This window comes from Aythya fuligula, chromosome 6 (assembly GCF_009819795.1).
Source record: "Aythya fuligula isolate bAytFul2 chromosome 6, bAytFul2.pri, whole genome shotgun sequence".
In the NCBI taxonomy this organism is placed as follows: Eukaryota; Metazoa; Chordata; class Aves; order Anseriformes; family Anatidae; genus Aythya; species Aythya fuligula.
This window is the reverse complement of record NC_045564.1, coordinates 23,549,213-23,570,222: the sequence shown is the minus strand read 5'-3', so window position 1 is coordinate 23,570,222 and position 21,010 is coordinate 23,549,213. Positions and strand designations below refer to the sequence as shown.

General features: G+C 50.5%; 1 protein-coding gene across 1 annotated transcript in view; it reads right to left on the bottom strand.

Annotated features, from left to right (window-relative positions):
* The window catches only part of ITGB5 (integrin subunit beta 5), a 46,286-nt gene that overhangs the window by 664 nt on the left and 24,612 nt on the right, over positions 1–21,010 (bottom strand). The window contains exons 10-14 of the mRNA XM_032190322.1: positions 18,665–19,094; positions 6,382–6,604; positions 6,102–6,202; positions 1,515–1,631; positions 430–596 (exon numbers count right to left, since the gene is read on the bottom strand). Coding sequence (XP_032046213.1) covers positions 430–596; positions 1,515–1,631; positions 6,102–6,202; positions 6,382–6,604; positions 18,665–19,094 — 1,038 coding nt within the window. The remainder of the gene's footprint in view (positions 1–429; positions 597–1,514; positions 1,632–6,101; positions 6,203–6,381; positions 6,605–18,664; positions 19,095–21,010) is intronic.

Below are 21,010 nucleotides of genomic sequence, written 5' to 3'. Positions count from 1 at the left end.
AATCTCACAGGATTGCAGAACGGTTTAGGTTTGGAAGGGACCTATACAGACGGTGGGCTGGGACCCTTTACACTAGGCCATATTGCTCAAAGCCCCATCCAACCTGGCCTTGAACGCCTCCAGGGATGGAACAGCCACAATTTCACTTCCATCCTCCCCTTCCTGCTCTAATTACTTCAGAGATGCTAACTGTATTTGGCTTTGACCCACCTTCTGTCCCATCTGCATGCACGAAGTGATGCCCTCTAATGCTGACCAGCCCCATGGGCAGGAAGCCTCCCCACAATGCTTCCTTGTAGACCTGGCCACCTGAATTTCCAGTCAGCACAGTACACACATCCATCTCTTTTCTCTATCACTGCAGAGCTGTTTGCTGCCAGCTATGCTGAGAGATCCCCCCCAGAGCCCCAGCAGCACCCCAAGGCTCACCATTTCGTATCTCGCCCGGGAGCGTTCGCTCTGGAAGCGGTCGAACTCCCTCCTGTCATGAATGGTGACGAGCAGCTTCCAGAGCCCCAGCAGGATGGTGCCGATCAGCACCACGCTGCCGATGACGGCCAGCACGATGGTCACAGCGCTAGGGGCTGAGCTACATGCTGGAAAGGAGGGGGAGAAGAAAATCAGCTCTGGAGCAGGTGTATCCAGACCAGGATACCGAGACGTCATGACCTGGAGCGCAGCCACTGAGCAAGTGGCCTCAGGGCAGTTCGAGCAGCAGGGACTGAGTTAAAAAAAGCAACAGTCCTCGCTGTAACGGAAGGGATCTTTTATTTTTACATTCAAGAGCATTTATTCCTGGCTGGGGGCAGGGCAGCAGCACAGTTCACAAGGACGTCACCAGGGCTGGGATGTCACACAGCTTTGGGGGACGAGCTGGGCGGTCCCCATGGGACACAGAGGGCAAAGACACCTCTGGCAAAACCCAACCCAACTCCTGGCCCACTCTGACCTGGAGACAGGTGATTACGGGTTGCTTTAACTAGGCACTTTGCCTGCCAGCTAATCAGCTGGCCTTTCAATTAAGTGCAGGCTGCAGCCTAAATGAAATAAAATGTGCTTCCTCCAAAACTTCCCACCCTGCCCTGTGTCTCAGAGGGCCAAATCAGAGCACAAGAAGCTACCGCTGGGTGCTCACCAGCTCTTCCTGCAGTGCCACAAGGGATTTTCTTTGAGAAGCCGCATTGCCTGTGATTGAAGCAACACACAGGGCCCATGCTGCGAACTGCAGCTGCCCCGGGGAGGGGAGGGGAGGTGGGGCACACACACTGTGCTGCTGGGACCAGAGCTACTGCTTGGAAATGCAGAAATCCACAGCTCCTGTGGGGGCTTCCTGCACATCACACTCTCAGTCAGAAGCCTTTTTTACTAAGTTGGGAGCATTTGGCTCTGGGTTTCACCCCAGTTATTTGCTCATGCATGCAGCCTGTGAAACCAGCTTTCTGCCAGCCAGCAGCAGCCCAGCACCTCCCGCGGGGCAGGCTGTGCTGACACAAGGAGGGCAAAGGAGGGCAAACCTGGCTCCTTGAGGACGGTGAGGTTGGACTTCCCACTGGCGAGCTCTGAGTAGGTGAACTTCATGACACAGTTGTTCACTGGGTAGGCGCACAGGATGGCATTCGGGTCGTCCGTTTCTGGAACGAAATGAAGAGCAGCTCTGAGTCCCTGCCAGTTACTTGGCCAGGAGACCATGTGCCGCTGTCACCCTGCACATCAAGGCAGCTCTGCACATGATGGCACACCCAGCGCGGTGCTTTGCATGGGGAGGAGAGATTCGTTTCCACCCAAAGCCCAGCCTCGGAGCTGGCCCCTGCTCTTCTGGAGCAGTGTCACGCCGGGGACCTTGCATTCCTTCCCATCCGAGGGGCTTCCTGTCCTACATATGGTGCACATTACAGCCCAGCTCCAGCCGAACTCAGCATCACGTGGGGGGAGGGAGAAAGCATTAAGAAAAGCTTAAAAGCCTCCACTATAGTGCCTTTGCTCTGCAGCTACCTCTGGTCCTGCTGCAAGGCACACCTGGCTGAGAAAAAGCCTGACAGAGCTGGGAAATGACATAGAATAAATGAGGAGGCAAGGTGGGCACCCCCAGGGGCCTGGGGAGGGAGGAAAACGGGGAAGAAAAGCAGCACCTGGAAATGATCAGCATACTGATCTTGATTCACGTGAAAATACGGTTGTTAACTGGGACTGTGGCAACACACAGTTGGGGGCTGCCATGTCTCTGCAGCCCGGAGCACCCCAGGGTGCTGAAGTCAGCAAGTGTCACACTCACTGCTCAACAAACAGTGCACAGCAAACAGGAGCAAGCTCGTTCATGCACACTCTTCCTTCATGCAGGGAAATAATAAATGCCCTTTTCTTCTTGATTTTTTCAGCTTCCTAAGGTGTGAAAGCTGGAGGAAAAGTAATGGGGACACATCCAGCCTTGGTAACACCCAACAGCAGCCTGTGTCTGGCTGGTGCTCCAGCTGAGCTGAGCTCAGGAAAGGCTGGAAAACACCTCCAGTCATGCCAAGCCCTGCAAGAGCCCCTCTTGCCTTTGTGGGATGGTGTTTTCAAGAAAGGGATTTTGGGCACTCAGTCCTATTTGCTGGCAAGACACGGCTTTGGTTTAGGCACCTGGAAAATGCTTCCTGCAGTTTGTCACTAGCATCTGTGCCCATCTGTCACACAGAAATGGCCTGGCTTTAATGACGACAGCTATTCCAGATCCTTATCTCCTGCCCTTCTGTTTGTCTTTCCTTTCAATGCCTTCGACCTGCCTTCAGTGGGAAGATTAATTCCTTCCACTTCAACGGCTCCGAGCCCAGCCACAGCTGCACCTCTGGTTAGCCCCAGCAGGGTCCTGGTGCACACAAACCTCAGCTGCTCCTGCCTCAGGACAGCAAAACCTGCTCCACCTTCACCCATGGTACCGAAGGCAGGGCACACTTGTACCTAGCAAGGTACAATTAGGCTAATAGAGATAAAACCTGGTTTGGAGCTTACACACCCTCAGAGAGCAGTGACGGCCCCCTTGAGCTTTCAGGTCCACCACCATGTGCTCTTGGCAGGGACAGCTCAGCACCGGATCTGTCACAGCCCCTCATGCTGAAAGCTCCTCTCTGGGACCATCAAGAATGGAAACTTGGTATTACAGAAATAAAGGGGATCCTGCAGCACACAACACAGCTCATAGAAGCCTCCCAAAAAGCATCATTCTGGTTCATAAGTCCAACGTTAGATGGCTCTGCTTTATAAAGCTTTGAAAGACAGGATGCTGCAAAGAAACAGGGAACGGCCTCGGTTTGCATCAGGGGATGTTTAGTTGGGTATCAGGACGAACTTCTGCATGGAAAGGGTGGTCATGCATGGGAACGGGCTGCCCAGGGACATGCTGGAGTCGCCGTCCCTGGAGGTATTTAAGAGATGTGTGGATGAGGCACTTAGGGTCATTAACACCAAGTCAGAGGGACGTACGGATCTTTCCCTGACAGAAAAATAGAAACAAATCTGAAACGTTTTATGAACAGATAGGACAAACCTTTACTGTGTTTAGTTAGACAGAAGGAAGCTTAGAAAGTCTGTATCTCTGTTGCTACCATACTAATTAGTCAACTTTATCAGTAAGCCCATACAGAATTGTATCTCAGAATGAGGGGGTTAAGCTGACCCAGGCGTGGAGGATGTGTCTGAACAGATTAAGTGAGGAACTCATGGTGCACCTATGTCCTTGGATACATAAATGACTTCACGTAGCATGCATGCCTGAGTTGAAACAATAAGATAAGAAAGAAGGAGGTGGCCTGAGCATGCGCAGGAACTGGGCTCAACCAGCGAACACAGCGAGGAAGACTAGCGACGACCACCAGAAGACCCCAAAAAAACACCAGTGGAAACAAATGTGCATGCACCAGGGGTATTTAAATGCTTTAATGGGCAATAGTGTGAATGTTAATTATTTCTTGGAAATCCAATGTATATGTATGTTTTGATTGTATATAACCCCTGTAGCTTGAACGATTCAGTACGCACACTAGGAGGAGCAATCCCCTGTGTGTCTGGTGCCCCAGCTGAAGAATGCCTGCTTTCTTAAACTCCAAACTGAGAGTTTCTTTGACCAGTTTTTATGGTATCAGCATGGTTTAGCAGCAGTCTTCATAGTGTTAGATGATGGTTGGACTTGATGCTCTAAGGGATCTTTCAACCTAAACAATTCCATGGTTCATACCCAGAGCCAGAAGGCACTCGGGATCTCCCAGGGGATGCTCAGCACCGCTTGGTATTTAAGGTCCTAGCCTCCACTGCTGGGACAACACACACCCGAGTCTTCTGGCTGCCAGTGACAAATACCAGACTTCAGCCTTTCAGCAGGGATTGTGAACATGTGCTACATAGCGCAAAAATACTTGAAGGCGAGGATTTGGCGGAGTTTGCCTGTGAGGTAGCCTGCAGTCCCTGCGCACTTTCTCTAGGAATATTATGCAGCCCAGCTCTCCAAGCTGTTCAGTGCTCTGAGGTCCCAGAGCTCTGCACCGCCCAGGATTGGACTGTGGCAGTGCAGCAGAAGAATAAGCATAATTCCCCAGAATGTCTTAAAACAGAAATTTGGCAGTTTTCCTCAGAAAGCAATGGGGGGTTGGCCAACCACAGCCCAGCCTCACCTCCCAGGGTGCAGTCAGCACAAAGGCTGGCTTTGGCGTTGTGCAACACGCAGGCAGGAGAGCTGAGCTTTAACCCCCAGTATGTGCTGGCTCCTAAGAACCATGGGCCAGCCAGGCATCAGAAAGGAGCTTCATGTGGTTTGGAAGCATTTAAAAGGGACTTGTAACCTCTCACAGTGAACTGATGTAGGTTCACTCCCCTGGTAAACTGCAGTGAGGATGGGGAGAACTAGAGCAAGCCTCCAAGGGAGAAGGTACAAAACCCTGTTGGTGGTAATTTAAAAGCTGGGCTCTGTGTATGAGAGGAGTCAACAGGAGAAGCATCATCTTCTCCTGAGGCAGCTCAGGAGGAAGGGAGAAAAAGGACGAGCAAGGTAGAGCACTTGTAATATATGACCTATGAAAGAGAATGAGCAGTTGTCAGATGTGGGTGGGAATTTATCCCAGCCTCTCTAACCCTTCTCCAAGGGGTATAGCCAAGGCCAGGGTAAGGTCTGGGACTAAAGCTGTCACAGTTTGAGTCTCCTCTACTGTCTCAAACAGCAACCAAAGATTGCCAGACTGAAGCTTGAAAAGAAGGGGGGAAAAAGTCATCTGCTGAGGGACAAGGTGTGGGGTGACCTCGAGAAGAGGACACAATGGGCAGGACTTTTAGAAGTCAGTTCAACCACAGCAGAACTCATCATCCTCAAAACAGCTTTGATTTCTCTTACAGGCCCACTTCTTCCAAGAGGAAATCTCAGGAAGATTAGAGAACGCCTTTTTTGGGTGATACTTTGTCCTTCTGCACTCTCTCGCAGCTCATCTAATCTCTCCTGTCATCTGATCTTATCCTACTCTCTTCGCTCTTCGTGCTGGGAACTGTGGTCCTCGTACACCAGACAGGGCGAAGGGAGGGCTGCTTTGGACACCCTCCACACCATCCCTGTGCAGAGGGTTACATGGCTGTTAGCTCAGCACTGCAGAGCCACAGCTGCTCACAGCAAATGCGTGCCCAGAAAGACGTACGTAATGCCTAACCTTAGGATGGGGGGACGCTTATCTCACGTCTCTAGCAAGCCAACATGTCCAATTCATAAAACTCATAATTTCTTCTAAATGACTTCATTAAATAAAACTGATGCATTTCCTTCCAAAAGGAAATGAGGTGGTTATGTTAGTGTTATGTACTGCTGCTTGGATCCAGGTTTTAAGATCTTATTTAAAATCAAGGGTTTTTTACTTAGCATCAAATAATGGTGTTTTATGTAACTAATATGGAAATAATAACAGAAGAGCAATTGAGCTGCTAACATGAACACTCAAAGCAATGCAGATTACAGCCCAGACAGAGGGTCATACATTATGCTTTCTAAATACTGCGTTTTCCCTGAGGCTTTCTTCACAGATAGGTCTTGGACGGGTTAAGAGGATTTGGATGCTGCAGTCACTGGGCACTGCTTTCAGCTGCATACTTACTGAGAACATCCACAGTGGTGATGATCTCGTCCTTGCAGTGCTTTTGGCAGGTTTGGTTATCCAGTCTTCCTGAGTTAAACAGCTTGCATTCAATGCAGTCCCTGCAGAAAGACACACAGAGAGAAAGACTGAGCACACGAACACTGCAGCCTGCCACCTGCACCCCCACGGAAAGGGAGGTGTAGGTCTAGAAGCTGCACCACAAGGGAAGAGGAACATCAGGATCAGCCATCTCCCCTTTCCACCAGCGAGAAGCCTCTCCCAAAGCCCCCGTGTGTACCTTTTAATGCTGCAGACACCTGGGCAGGTGGGACACTTCTCACAAGTCTCTCCAAAAGCCCCGGGCTCGGTGCACTGACACCTCCCGCAGACACAGGTGCCGCGGCCACTGCACATCTGCCCATCACTGGACACACAGCCGCCGGTCTCGGTGGAGCAGTTGCAGTTGTCCCCGATGTAGCCCGCGTGGCACTTGCACTCCCCGCAGTGACACTCGCCATGGCCTAGGGGACAGAGATGTGACAAGGGTGTCAGCAGTGGCTGGAGCCAGTGCTGGCATGGTGCTGATAGGTCTGAAAGCAAAAAGCCTACCAGGCTGACCTAAGGTCTTTCCTGTCCTGCTTTCCTAACAGCTTTATTTAAGAAGTAATCCCAAGGCAGTGTATTAAAAGAATTAAACCAGCACCACCTCCTGTGTTCAAATGAGACCTCAGCACCCCAGCCAGCCCCACAAAGTCTGCCAGGACCAGCTGAACCTCATCCAGGCAGCAGCTCAGGGCAGCTCACAGCAGAGATGAATGAAGGAACCGCCTCAGTGAGGATTCTTCCCTAACCAAAGCATCCTCTTGCAGCTATGGTGTTAAGCGACAGCCTGAGAAAGTCAACAGACTTCAAGGCTTTCAATTACAGTAAGTGGAGTGGCTGGCTGCCGAGCATCTGGTTTCAGAGAGGCATCCATCAGCTCGCTGGAAACACTGCTCGAATTCCTCCGTGGTCGGTCCCTAGGAGAAGGGATGCTTCTGAACGCACGGTTTATAGAGCTGAATGGTTTGTACACAAGGCTCATCAGCAACCTAATTACAGCTCAGCTTTCCCACTGGAAACAGCCTCAAGTTCCTCAGACAAGATAAATTATATACGTGCTCTTTTCATCAGCACAAAACCATTGATAGCCCTGTCTCTGAGATTGCCAGAGGGGCTGTACCCCTTGCCAAATGCCAGATGCCCTCCTACAGCCTCTTTTGTACTCCCACCGTTTGCTTTGGATCCAGTCTGTGAACTCAAACACTACTGGACAGAGGAGGCCACGTTCACCAGATCCCTGAAGGTGACCTCCCTCCACACCACCCATGGTCCCAACTGGAGTGTGAGTCACCCCCTGCCCTAGGAGAGGGGCAGAGCCCATCTCGAAGCCCCTGCACCTTCAGCCTTAGCTCAGACCCGTTTGGACACCACAGAGCCCAGCACAGGATGCAAATCCACTGTAAATCCGTCTCTGGAAGTTGAATTGCTCATGAAATGGTTCAGTTTTTCAAGCAGTTGGTGCCAGGCCAGCCTAGGCAGCTAGAGAGCCTGCACGTCCCTTCCAGCTCTGGCACGCTGGGGATGGAGCCTGGAACAACTGCCCCAGGGAAGGGAAACAACCGCTTCCAAATAATGCACCCTAGTCCAGCACTGCAACTGCAAAATGTAAGAAACAGCCTCTTGAAGTAAATGGTTTTGGTTACTGAAGAGGATCAAGAAAAAGCCCTTATATATGAAGGTGACTAACTGTGGGGTGTGAGCAGGAAATACAAGAACACGTTGAAATGTGCTTTCTGCCTTGGCCACACTGGCTCAACATACAAGAAGCCACTGGCTGAAGCTCCTCACAGGGAACGTGCCAAGAAGTGAAAATTTCCATATTGACTTTTAGCAGCAAAGATATTAATATCTTTGGGCCTGAACCAGCTTGAAAGAGCAGCTACTCCTTCCCCGCCACGAGCTCCATTTGTGGTGCCCTCCATCCCCCATCCACCTCCCATACAGCATGAAGACTGGAGAACCATGAGTGGGTGGGATACATTTATTTCTCGTACGGGCTTGACAAGAGCTGACCCACTTCTCAAGGTCCACCCGGGGTCCCAGGATGCGAATTCATGCTTGTGACTTGACACACCTCGTGTCCTTCTGCTCAGGACACAGGAGGCTGAGGCAATTCATTGTGCCGGTCGCTGGGAGTCTTTAGATGACTGTGACGCAGACTTGAGGTTTGCAGCATGGAGAGTGCTCCATGGTGCTTGTGTTTCACAGCAAAATGTCCTGCAGGTTCCCACTCTGAGCTATGCCACAAGGCTGACGAGGTGAAGGACTCAATATGGCACCTAAGATCATGCCAGTGGAAGCCCTTCCACCACTACATCCATGCCGAACCTAGTCCCAGTGTCATTTTCAAGACAAAAATGCACCCTCAGGGACACCAGGGACTGTGCTCCAGGACTATGCACCAGCAGCAGGCTCAGGGTGCAGGATATTACCCTGGACTTTAACCCCACCTTGAACCATTTGGGCTTGTGTGTTTTCTACTACAGTTGGTTCGTGAAGCCAAAAGACACTAATTATGTTCTCCAAACATAACAAGGTATGTTTTCTTCTGTTCCCATCCTTGAAATGTGAGGATCTTAGATGTTTAGAAGATCGAGATCTAATTGGGAAATTGAAAGCTCCCTCTGAATTTGATAACATAAGTTAGCCAGCCAACTCTTAATTGTTGGGGGTAACACAAAACACATGTGTGGGAGGCTGCAGAGACCCACTGGGAGGGTGTAGCAGAGCCACACCAAGCTCCTGGGGGTGGAGAGCAGCCCCCAAAACAGATGTGGGCTTGCCTGGGCTCTGGGTGGGAGCTGCAGGGCATGACACTGCTGAGCACTGACTGTCACTGTCACACTGGTAGTCATTTGCCTGGCTTTTGGCAGGACGTCCAGCCACCCTCGCTTTGCTCCAGCCTGTGTCCGTGGCTGTGTTTGCCTTTTAGGAACTGCACCAAGCACTGGTGCACCAAGAGGTCAGAAACTCAGTGTACTAAAAGCCCTGTCGCTGGCTCTTATGGTTGGGAATGTTTCTCCTAAAGCCCCCAGCTCTTGGGGACCACATGATTACACAAAAATATTGTCTTTCTTTTGAAAGAAATAAAATGTGACCCCAGCTTTTATGGAGAAGGTGAGAGGGTCTGGAAACAAGCCCCTTTTCCCCACCTTTTAGCAATTCTCTAGGAAAATAAAATCAATATGATAAAAGAAAAAAAAAATCCTCATGATTTTTAAACTAGTTCCTTAGTTTCTGAGGCTCTCGGGACAGAAGAGGTTACTGCATTTATTTCCCATTAAATCAGACACAATAATAAATTCTGTGCCTCTGTGGTCTTGGATGAACCTTTGGATCAGGACCTTCCAAATTCTGGGCACTTGTTTTTGTCATTTTTGGTTACCTGAATGACTAGTTAAAAAAAAAAAAAAAAAAAAAAAAAGCTGGGTACTGAACCTGCTAAGACAAATAAGTGATGGCAAGCAGCTTACAGCCTCGCCACGCCATGCCTCCCACCAGCGTGCTGAGCCCTGCCCTCCATGCTCGATGTCCAGCCAGCCCTGACGCAGCAGCCACATGTTGTTTGCATTCCCTCGGGGTGAAGGCACCAAAAATAGCTGCCTACAGAAGAGGGAGCGCTCAAAACCCACTGATGCGGGGCAGTGCTTGAGCAGTTTCGATGTCTGCCCAGCCAACCCTTTGGTGCCCGCGGCAGGCACAGGATTGGAGCCCCTGGCACCGCATGGTGTGCGTGGGAGGGAGAAGGGCAGCGGAAGAAGCTCAGAGTGCTTGGAAAACTTTCCGCTTGGGAAAGGGCCCTGGTAAGATGCAGTGCCTGCTTAGGCAAATAAATCATCTGGCTTCCCACTCGTCTCTTTCCATGACTCAAAGAAGCCACAGGCTGCAGTGCCCGCCCTGCACAAAACCACGGCACTGCGTGGGGATGGGACTGGGATCCCATCCGCCCGTCCTGCAGGGCTGGCAGGGAAAACAAGGGCTGGCAGGGGCATCCCAGCCTCTGTCCTTGTCCTAAAAGGTTACTATCTAAACACAGACAGCGAGGGCACAAGGTCTCTGTGTAACTGAAGCACAGCCACTGACGGGCTCCGTTTACGCCAGAACTCGCCCACGCTCATGTATCCACAGCGCTGTACCGAAACGAGCACTAAAAGGCAAAATAATAATAGGAAAAGTACTTTTTCTATACATTAATTACACAAGACACCGTGGACCTGTGCATCCTGCCAGTGCATTCATTTTAAAGGATATTTGTATCTTGGAGTATATGGGTTTGGCCAAGAATCGACAAGGCTTTAAATAATCCTTAATTTCAATCCTAGCGCTGGCTGGGCTCACCAGTTCTGTCACTGAAAATAGCATCAGAGATGCAGACTAATGAAAGCAAAGACAAAGGAATAAATACATCTGAGCTGCTAATTCACCCTTGGGTACCACAAGCCACATCCCATTACTGTCAGTATCCCACACATCGCAGTGATACATTACAACCCCCACCCCGCACCATCCTCCTGCTTTCTCCCTCATTTGGGAACTTCTGGGTTAATCGAGAACAGGGCAGGGAAAACAGGGCTTTGGAAACTGCTGTCTCACGAAGGCAGCTGAAAGTGATCCGGGGCAGAGCGGATTTCCTGCGGCAGCCCTGGCCAGCCTTTCCTCATTTTCCTTCTCTCCGCCACAGAAGTGGAACTGAAATGCAATCATGAGATACAGCTCCTGACAGAGATCTAAAGCTGAGTTTCTTAAAATAAAACCACCGCTTTTTTTTTTTTCTTTTCCTCTTTTTTTAACTTATTTATTTTTTGTTTAAGCAATCTCAGCACGCCGCAAACCTCTCAGCTTTTGCTGAGAGTGCCTCGGCTGAGCCTGCCACACGTGGTCTTTTGGACGGAGACCCCGAGCTGGGAATTGGAGCTTTCGGGTCCTGCTGCCGACTCTGCTACCACTGCAGGGAGCGATATGGGGCTGCCAGACCCTCCCAGAAACAAGAGAAGGGAACTGGGATGGGTGTGCTGGTTCCCTTAGAGCTGTGTGTTGAAATAACACCAACTCAAATCGGGTACATCCATGGCTTCATCACCCCTTATGGACCTCCTAGGTCCTTAAGGATTGAAATGAAAGGCACAGCAGAAATGGCTAATAATTCATATTATTCCTAAAGGCAAAGGGGAGTGGGGAGGGGAGCCCTGTTTTTTTCCCCCTCCCGTGTTTCCCTCCAACCCTTTAACTCTAAAAGGGCTGGTGCCACTGCCTTCTTCCAGAGACCTCCACCCCCCTTTGCTGCAGGTCTCCACAGGCTCTCCCATGGGATGCGTTCTCTCTCCTACCACAATGTCCCTGCACTTGCCACCAAAGGCTGACAAAAGCCAACTCTCCAGCACCATGGGAGCATTTAGGGAACTTCATCTGCTATCACGTAGTTGATGATATCCACTCCTACAGTGTGCAGATCCCCTCACTGCAGATGCCATGAGGTCCATGATCAGGAGCTTCTTCCCACTTATGTGCTCCTTGGCCCAACCCTTCGCAGGCACAGTATGGCAGGCCAGCAGGGATGGACTTATCTCAAGCATGCACACAAAAAAAAACAAAACAACACCACCCAACCCCCCAGATTCATTCCTAAAATATAACTTGGCTCCAAAACAAAGCTGCAGGATCCCAAATGCTTGAACTTTGGGGCCAAATGGTTCAAGTCATCCTGAAAATGAAAAGCAGGCTAATTCCCAACCTACCGTGGCACGAATGGGCTGAATGTCCTTTCAGCTGGACCTCATTATGAGGAGTGGTCTCCAGAGCAAAGAGACATTCTTTCTCTACAAAATCCAGTGCCGCGGGAGCCTTGCCCAGTTCTGCGTTTGGATGCAAACACATAATCTGGTGCAAGTTCACTGAAGGTCCATGGTTTTGGAATGGATTTCTCCCTTCCCAAAGAAGCTAGAAGAAGTCAGAATTTCATTCAAAATAAGACAAAGAAAGAGAGAGAGAGAGAGAAAGAAAGAGAGAAAGAGAAAGAGAGAAAGAGAGAGAGAGAAAGACAAAGAAAAAGAACCTGCAGCTTACACTGCACTGTACTTTCAGGTCTTATATTTGATTTTCTAAACCAAACAGCAAAATTCAGGGGCTGACCATGCATGCCAACAAGAAACGCAGAGACCCAGAATTTCACTCACCTGCTTGTTTTAGGCCTTCATTTGCCTCTAAACCCAAAATACAGCATTCATCTCCCAGAGTTTATTTCTGTTAATTACTGTAATCAGAAAGGCCAAATGCAAACATCAAACGAGCTGGCCATAAAAGCAGAGCACTGAAGCGAGACCATCCCAGCACACTGTCTCTCTCTGGGGAGCAAATGCGTGACACAGTTTGTGTTCAGAGTCTGTATTGTTTTTTTTTTTATTTTGGAGCTTCCTAACCCCAAGACATGAGGTTATGGGCCATGGGGGCGGCTGTGCCTGCACACGGGATTTGGGTAGGTGCGTGTGCCATCAGATGTCACCTCTCGCTGCTGCTTTAAGAGCAGACCCCCAGCCAGAGCTCTGGCTCCTGCAAAGATGTACAAGCGTCACCACTTTATTCTTTAATTCTGCCATGGCATTGAACGCCTCATTAGCATGCATTAATGGTTGCAAAATGCCCGCTCAAAGGGCAAGGAGAAACAGCAGTGAAAAGCAGCCAGAAAAGCAGCACTCTGTGCGGTCAGGTCCTCGAAGGAATCGCTGCCAGATTTTGGGAGGGCTGCACGAGTCTTTCACAGCACTGAGGGCCAGGACAGGGGGAAAGGAGGGGTAAGAAAAGATGGCACCTCCCTCTTGTGCAAGGAAAGGGACCTCCGGCAAAGCAGCGTTCAGTCCATTTGGGAAGGACTTTAGCCCTTTCCAAATTCCTGGCAGTACAGGGCTGGGCATCCCTGCTGCCACTGCAGAAGGTGCCCAAGGGCAGGACGTCCATGAGCAGGATGTGCACTGTGGGCTGTCTATAGCGACTAAGCAGGGCCCCTGTGCATCCCTGTGGCTCCTCATCCTCTCCAGGCTGTGTAAGGAGCAGGGAGCATCTTGGTGACATTCCCCACTACAGGCTGAGAGGTTTGGAGAGCTGCTCTCAGACCTCAAGCATCTGGAGCCGCTTCCCCAGGGCCAAGCATGGCCAGACCCGACCTTTCGGGATGACACTGTGGGACGCAGCTGGAGCTGACCCCAGATGGCGGCAGCGACTTCTCCACAGCCACTTCCTGCACTTTCTGTAGGCAATAAAAGCCAAGGTGAATGGAAACACAGCAAGGAGAAACGGGCTTTTAGGGAGCTCGAGGAAATTGTGCAGTAACTCTTGACCACATCTTCAAAGAGAAATGGATGCTACGGCAGTGCCATCTCCTTGTTCCTTGCACTAGCCACAACATCCCCTGTCTTCTCCAGGCAGAAGACCTCAAGCTGCCTGAAGCCAGGTCTGCTGGCTGGTAAGAAGGAGCAATGGGCACACAGTGCTCATCTTTGCCATTGTGGGGAGGATTCAAAGAGAGAAGGAAAAGAGACACAGTACTATGACACTAATTACAAAAGGAGGTTTTGGTTTGTAGGATTTTACTGGGTTCAGCTCACCCCAAGCTGCAGCCCCATTGGCACAAGCAAAAGCTGCCTGGCACTGTGAGGCTGCACCACAGTGTCCCAAGCTGAGACCACCTCCTCCATCACCAAAATAGGCCTCAAAAACATTTGTTGGAGTGTGTACTCCCCCCAGCTCACCCCAGCCTGGGGCGGGAGCAGAAACAATGCTGAGGCAGCAGCGTGCATTGCTGCTGCAGCAGCCCCCGTGCAAACACTATTTTTAACTTCCACTTCTTGTAGGGCCCTTTTGTCTCTCCCCTTCGTGTCCTTCTTTTCCTGGCAGTGACATGCATCTGCATTCAGATTCTGCATTTTTTTACACAAAAAAAAAAAAAAAAAAAAATTTAAATCCCCTGAATCAAAATCCCCAGAATAGCAGAAATTGACATGACAGAATAGAAAACATTGCAAATGTGGTTTAGGCTCTCTTCCCTGTATGGATGCCTCTTTCTTCCACAGGCCACCCTCTTCCCTTCTGGTCTGTACAACATCCGCTTTGTAGGGACACCCCCAGTGCCACTGCAGGATGTCTGAAGATGCAGGCACACACCAGTTCCCTTTCCCTCCCAAACCACACTCGACCGTCACCTCTACCTCTGACATTACCCAATATTGCCCACATCTTCCTTAATAAAACACAGCAGCTTCTTTGCACCTCCATCTGAGCCCTCCCTGGCACACCAGAGCCCAGGTCTAGATGATGCCTTCAAAGGAAGGTGAGGAAAAAAGTCTGTTTCCATAAGAAGTGTCCCAGTCCATCATCATCTGTGCAGTAACAGGCTGCAGTAGGACTCACAGGGTGGAGATACTGGCAGTACCATCAAACCTGAGCACTGCCCTCAAAACACAGGGCTATCATGCTTTGGGTCTCTCTTGCACCCCCAGAAACTGCAGTGCCAGCACCGGGAGGCCCCTTGCCATGAGACCTGCTGAACCTCGATACGGCGCCTGGGACCAGGAACTCCAGAAACAAATTGCAGAAGCAGGAGTGTGATTTCTAATTTGTGGTTGTGTTAAACAAAACTCTTATGTCACTGGGTACCAGTAAGGGCTAAAACCTCACAGAAACCAAGAAAGGGAAGCATTCAGAAATAACTACCGAGTCAACAAAGGACTTGCACATCCTCAGCAGTTTTGAAGTGGTTTCCATAGGGCAGCTGGAGTTGCACTGCACGCTGGCTTGTCTATGTAGACAGTCTTTGTGAAATAAACCACGGGTTTTCAATGAGTTGCCCTTTCCTAAATCCCATTTCAAAAGTGTTTTTGGCACTTGCATGTGTTTGCAAATCTGACACCTGATGCTGACGCTAGCTGTTGTGCCGCAGGGAGCGCTGCACAGGTAGGCAAGGCTGGATCCTGTCTCCTCTGGTGTGTGGGGATGTCTTTGCATTTCAGCCAGCTGCTCACAACCTTCAGCTGCCATCACAACGTGGTACACGCTGTTTATTTATCCCATGGTAATTTACTCCACAGTAGCACTTCGAGGCTGCGATCCTACTGCCCAGTCACAACCAAGCTGGGACTGAAGAGCTGACAAATGGTACCCATGTGGGAAGCCAGGATACAAGCAGTGGTGCTTGAGAGGACATTTCTCTAGAGACACCAAAGCAAAGAAGACGCTGTACTACCCTCCCCCAACAACAGAGGGGTCTGAGCACTGAAGCTAATGAAGCGTGGCCTCCAGCAAACCAGTCTCTCTTCATTAGAGGCAAATGTGTGATGCTCTCACCAGGGCCTCCCCTCCTTCTTACTACCTCATTTTATGGAACCTTTAGGAATGCAATTAGCACCGAGATGTTTCCTCCTTTGTCAAATATCCTGGAAGGCAGCCAAGGGGTCCAAAAGTCACTGGGATGTGCAGCGATCCGCAAATTCCTGAGCCTGGGCTCCAGGCAGGGAGGCAGGCTGAAAGCAGGACTCTGCCTCTCCATGGCAGCCATCCAAACCATCGAGCAGAGGCCGGAGCACTGCGCTGAAGCTCCCAGCATGACGTACAGCTACGTGCAGCATTCAGAAACTCTTCTGTCCTCTCCTTCAGAAAGGCTGAATCCACCCAAGCAACTTCTTCCAGAGACAAGCTTGAGGTGAAGCATTCAGGGGTTTGCAAAGGGTCTCCCTATTTTGTAAAAATGCCTGCTGCAATGAGTTACCCATTCAGTTCTCAAGGGAAAAAGTGTGGAGGGGCTGAGGAACAGAGCACGCCTGCGAGCTGTCCTGTGCAGCCCTCCCAGAAGCTGAATGATGGTTTGGAACAGCTATTCTGGGGCTGCTAACTGCCTGGGGAGCAACAGCACACACATCACATCCTTACTAAGAAGTGGCACTTACTAACAGTTGGATACAACTTCAATCAACATTTACAACATCCTATAAACCACTTCTCTCCCCACCCCATCTCACCTTAAGGTACAGAAGGCATCTTATACCTCGCATTAACAGAGCACAGCCCCCCTATGGACACAGCCTGCAGGAGAGCTGAAGTTCCTCCACAACCCCTTCTAACCCACTTCAAAACTGTTTTTGCCTCTCCTTGAGGTTATCTTCTGCCCAAAATCTGCTTCTCTACTTCACGCAGGCCACAAAAGGACAGGATCTGTACTCAGCCTCGTCCACAGTCCTCTCATCTCTCCAGCACTGACAAAATGAGGTGCCAGTATTCATAAACAGACCCAGGAATGAAAACACTTTTGCTGGCCAAAGGGCTGAGCACTGACAGACGAGAAGCTTGGAGTTCATTTCAGACTGTTCCGACTATTTCAAACCCTCTGTGCCTTCAGCCGCTTGCTTTAGTAGGAGCAACCATATTAACTGCATAACACGGAGGAGCAGGGGAAGACCCAACCCTTAAAAAAGAGGAAAGTGTCTCAGAGCATAGGGACACTTGGGCTTTTCTGAGGCAACAAGTGTTTTGGGAAGGCAGAGCACAGGCCTGCTCGCCTGGCTAGTGTGACACCTGCCAGCAGTAGGGAATCCTGGCAGCAGGGCAGGCAGGATACACTCCTCCACTGCTCCCAGCAACCTGCCCTGTGCCACTGGAACCTCAGGAGAAAGCTATTTCCTAAAACCCAGTGGGTCTGCCCTCGCTGTGGGACCAGCCTGCAGGAGCTGTGCCCAGAAGGAGACAGAAGGGGGCATGGTGTCGTTGCTCCCTCCCGGTAGGAACAAAAGCAGCAAACAGAAAATTGTCCCCGTGCCACCACCCTGGGGGAAGCTCCTGCAGCCACGGCACTACTCAAGCTTTCTGGCTGTCAAGCATCCACATGTGCGGGTGGACTGAAATAGTCTTTTCCAGTAAGACCACACTGGCAGGGAGGAGAAAGCAAGCTGTTTTGAGAGGATACCTGGGGGACTTACAGAGACAGCTGATAGATAGGGGCAGCTTTGGGCACACCCCACACTGCTTTGGGCAGCCCTACTATGCAAACTCAGGCACTTTTGGTGGGCTGCAGAAGCCCCAAGCCCCTTGGGCTGAATAAAACACATCTGAATGTCATGTCATTGGCACAATGCTTGCTACTGCTCAGATATAGCATTGTAGTGGCTGGAATTTAAAAGAAAAAAAGCCAACAAAGAACAATAGAAATACCAGGAGGCATACCAAGAACAACCCCACCAGTCCATGCAGCCTTGCTGGACACCATCCCACCCTTGGAGCAACGAGGAGGGTGCTCGGCCTCAGCCTACTCCTTGTTTTCTTTCACAGCTATAAAAAGGACTTTTAAATGACTTTAAAAATCTTGCACATCCCAAACCAGCTATGCTGTTCTTCCCACTGCCAGAAGCTCTCCACAGGGGCAGAAGAAAGCAGATGCAGTAGAGGACACATAACTTGTTTTCCTGTGGTCCAGCAGAGCTCTGGCTCTCCTGACGGCATGGAAATTGGGGCAAAGGGGTGTCCTTGCCTCGCTGTACCAACTGCTACACCAGGATCTTCCAACCTCTCCTTAGCTCTGCTGTCCTGCTTGCTAGTAAATATATTCCTCTTGGTGGGATGATGCTACCAGAGCAGGGTGGTCATATGGAAAAACCCCAGGTAATACAGTTCTCAGTTAAGGTGCTGCTTCCAATTGTCCCTACCTACCTATCAACTTGACAGTCTCAAACAGCCAGAAATGCACAGCTCAACCCAAGGGTGGCCCACTATTTACTGTCCATCTCAGAAACCTTTAGGGGAAGACACCGTGGGGAAAAAAATCTTCGACTTCCCCAGAGAACAGTGAAAAACAGCTGTTTTTCCAAGCTTCCTCTAACAACCATAAAGCCAACACAAACCTGCATGGTGTTCTGGATATTTGGTCTGAGATTTTCAGCTGGGGAAATATTTCACTTGCTTGAAAACAGGCAAGTTTTGAAGAGTAACATTTTGCCGAGCTCCAAGTGAAGGAATTGCGTCCAAGGGCTAATCCAGGCAATATGTGCAAGGTAAATTATGTGACCTCAGGCTGACAAGGAATTAAAGCCATTTTAGCAAACACCACTAAATAACTCCTCTGCCTTTGCTTAAGCAGAACGGACCAGTTGCATCTTGAGTGATGAACGACTGTTTTCCTCGTAGAAAAAATAAATAAATCTGTATGTAAGTATCTTTTGGAATCTCCAGCAAAGATTTTCTCTAATGAGTAACAGATTGAAACACAACCTTTCCTTTCACTTGCACTGTACCATCAGATTGCTTTAAAAAAAAGATGGTTTCTGTCTATGCAGGCAAGGATGGTTCATGTGGAGAAATCCAACCTAAGAAGTCACCATGAAACTTGGGAGAATTCAAGCCTGTGAAGTTTTACTCGTTCCTAGGGCTGCACTTCAGCCTGCAAGAACCACATGTGGCTTTCCGACCCGAGCAACGCAGAGGGCATGGGATGGGACAGCACCTACCTGAGCAGAGGACTCCCTTGTACCTGGCGCAGGAGAAGTCGTCGCACTCGCAGAAGGGCCCATAGATGTTCCCGAACTCGCTCTCGTAGCAGACACACTGGTTGCAGCTGCACTCCCCACGCCCGCTGCACAGGGGCTTGCCCTCCACCTCGCGGCACAGCCCTTGGTGCGTCTCCCCGCCGGCCCCCTCCTCACACTCGCAGCGGGCCCCCAGGTAGCCAGCGTCGCACTCGCAGAGCCCGCAGGCATAGGTCCCATTGCCACTGCACTTGCCGCTGGCCGGCTCGGCACGGCCTGTGCACCCGCAGAGGCAGTTGTAGGTCACGGCCACCTCCAGCGTGTCTCTGAAGCCGGCTGGTTTGATGGTGAAGACATGGGAGGTGTCCTCGGCCGGGCAGCTGCGGGCCTCCACAGACACCTCGAAGGAGACCTGGGGAGGAAGGGTGAGGAGGGAGTTAGAGCATGGCCTGAAACTGCCTCCTGAGGGACAGTCGACCTTCACTCCCCCATGTGGAAGAACCATCCCAAATCCACGTTTCATGTGGGCACCTGCAGCTCAGCACCTGGACAGCCCGCACCGGGGGTTTTGGCATCCTTCAGGCCCCTTTGGTTTCCCACAGGCAACCCGGTGACCCAAATGGGACAAAAAGAGGCACAAAGCAGGTGTTTCATACCCACAAACTCCACAATGGGGGGAAAAAAGCACCAACAGGGAAGTGCTGGTGCTGTCTGAGGAGAGCCTTGGCCCTGTAGCCTTTTCCTGCCAAACCCACAGCTCATGCGGGCAACCCCAGCCCTAAGCAAAATGCTTGTTATTCTCTGGATGGCTCATTTTAAAAGACACCACAAGCAGCAGAGTGAAGTTTTAATACTTATTACGGTCACCTATTAGCGGTAATTTTCTCCATCATGGACCACTGGTTTCTGTGAGGCAGGAAGGAACCTGTTTATCCCATGAAATAACTAGGGCGAATGTCTAGCAAATAGCCAGGTTTTCATGACATCAAAAAGAAAATATTTTCTTGAAACCAAGTACTAGCACAGAGCCAGTATAGCACAAGGACCCAAGATGCCCACAAAGTCAAGGATTTAGTGCATTTTGTGGGAATCCTGACCTGCCTCACTCACAAAGCCCCAATTAGGGAACACGCTCAAATTGCAGAGGAGATCAGAAGACAAGCCCAGGGACTGGCACAACCCTGCTTTCTTCCTGGTACCTGTGCCACCAGGACCAAACCACAGCAGGTCATGGCCCGGTGCCAGTTTTGAGAAAGATTTCTCAGCAGTTTGCAGCAGATAGTTCTTGACCCCATAGATGCAATGGGGCCTGAAGCTGCTGAGCAGGAGGGGACACAGGGACACACTGCAGCAGCTCGGTTAGCTCCGTGCTCATGCCAAAGCCCAGATTAACTCTGCTGCCTCGGGAGCCCTGGCTTTGCTGGGGACACCAGGAAGGCACGTGCCTATGGTGGCACAGCTCCAAGGACTGCAATCCACTGACCTGAAATCCAGTCAAGTCAGCTAAAATTGCTGAGGTCACCTTCCTTTTTAACACTTTCCATGGCCCTTATTAGGAGGGATAAAAATTCAGCTACTGTTTATTCTTTCAAACTATTTTTATATGCCTCTGAGTGCTTAGCACTCTGGTATGTTTTTAAAGACTTTATTCTCAAATAAGGAAATTGTCTTGCTAATGAGCACACGTTCATCCTCACAAACAGCAAAGGCCAGGAAAAGGGGGCGGGATTCCCAGCCAGGCTGAGTGACACCAGTTGACAATGTGCCCTCCTGCCTTGCCCAGCAGTTCAGCTACATCTGCAAGAGGCTGTTTTTTAATTTAGATTAAAGCAGGAGAGGAGAAGAACGTGGTCCTTGCTGGTGGGAAGGGGCTGTGCTGTCCCAGAGGCTCAGCACCCATCAGCAGCGGGGACCGTGGCCTCTGGCATGTCCTCCTGTGCCATTCGTCACCACCACTGAGAACTTCCCTCCCTTCTCACTCCCACATCAACCATATTGCAACATCTCTCTAAACCACCTAAAAAAAGAAATGCTGAGAGAGCATAACATGAATATCGGGGATTAAAGACAAGCCCTTTCTTGACCATTGCACTCTGTTGCGTGATGAAGACTTTTTGACTGTAGGTGCTGGAAGCAAGACACCTGCATTCCCTCTTTCTGGACCACCAGGGGACCTTGGATTGATCTGTGCCATGCAAAGCCACTTCTGGCAGAGCCGCTTTCAGTGGGTTTCTGTATAAACGTGACATTGCTTTGAGGCTAGCACAGGAAGATGGACGCTGCGGAGCGTTACAACAGCCTGTCCAAGGGATGTGCAGAGAGGCAGAC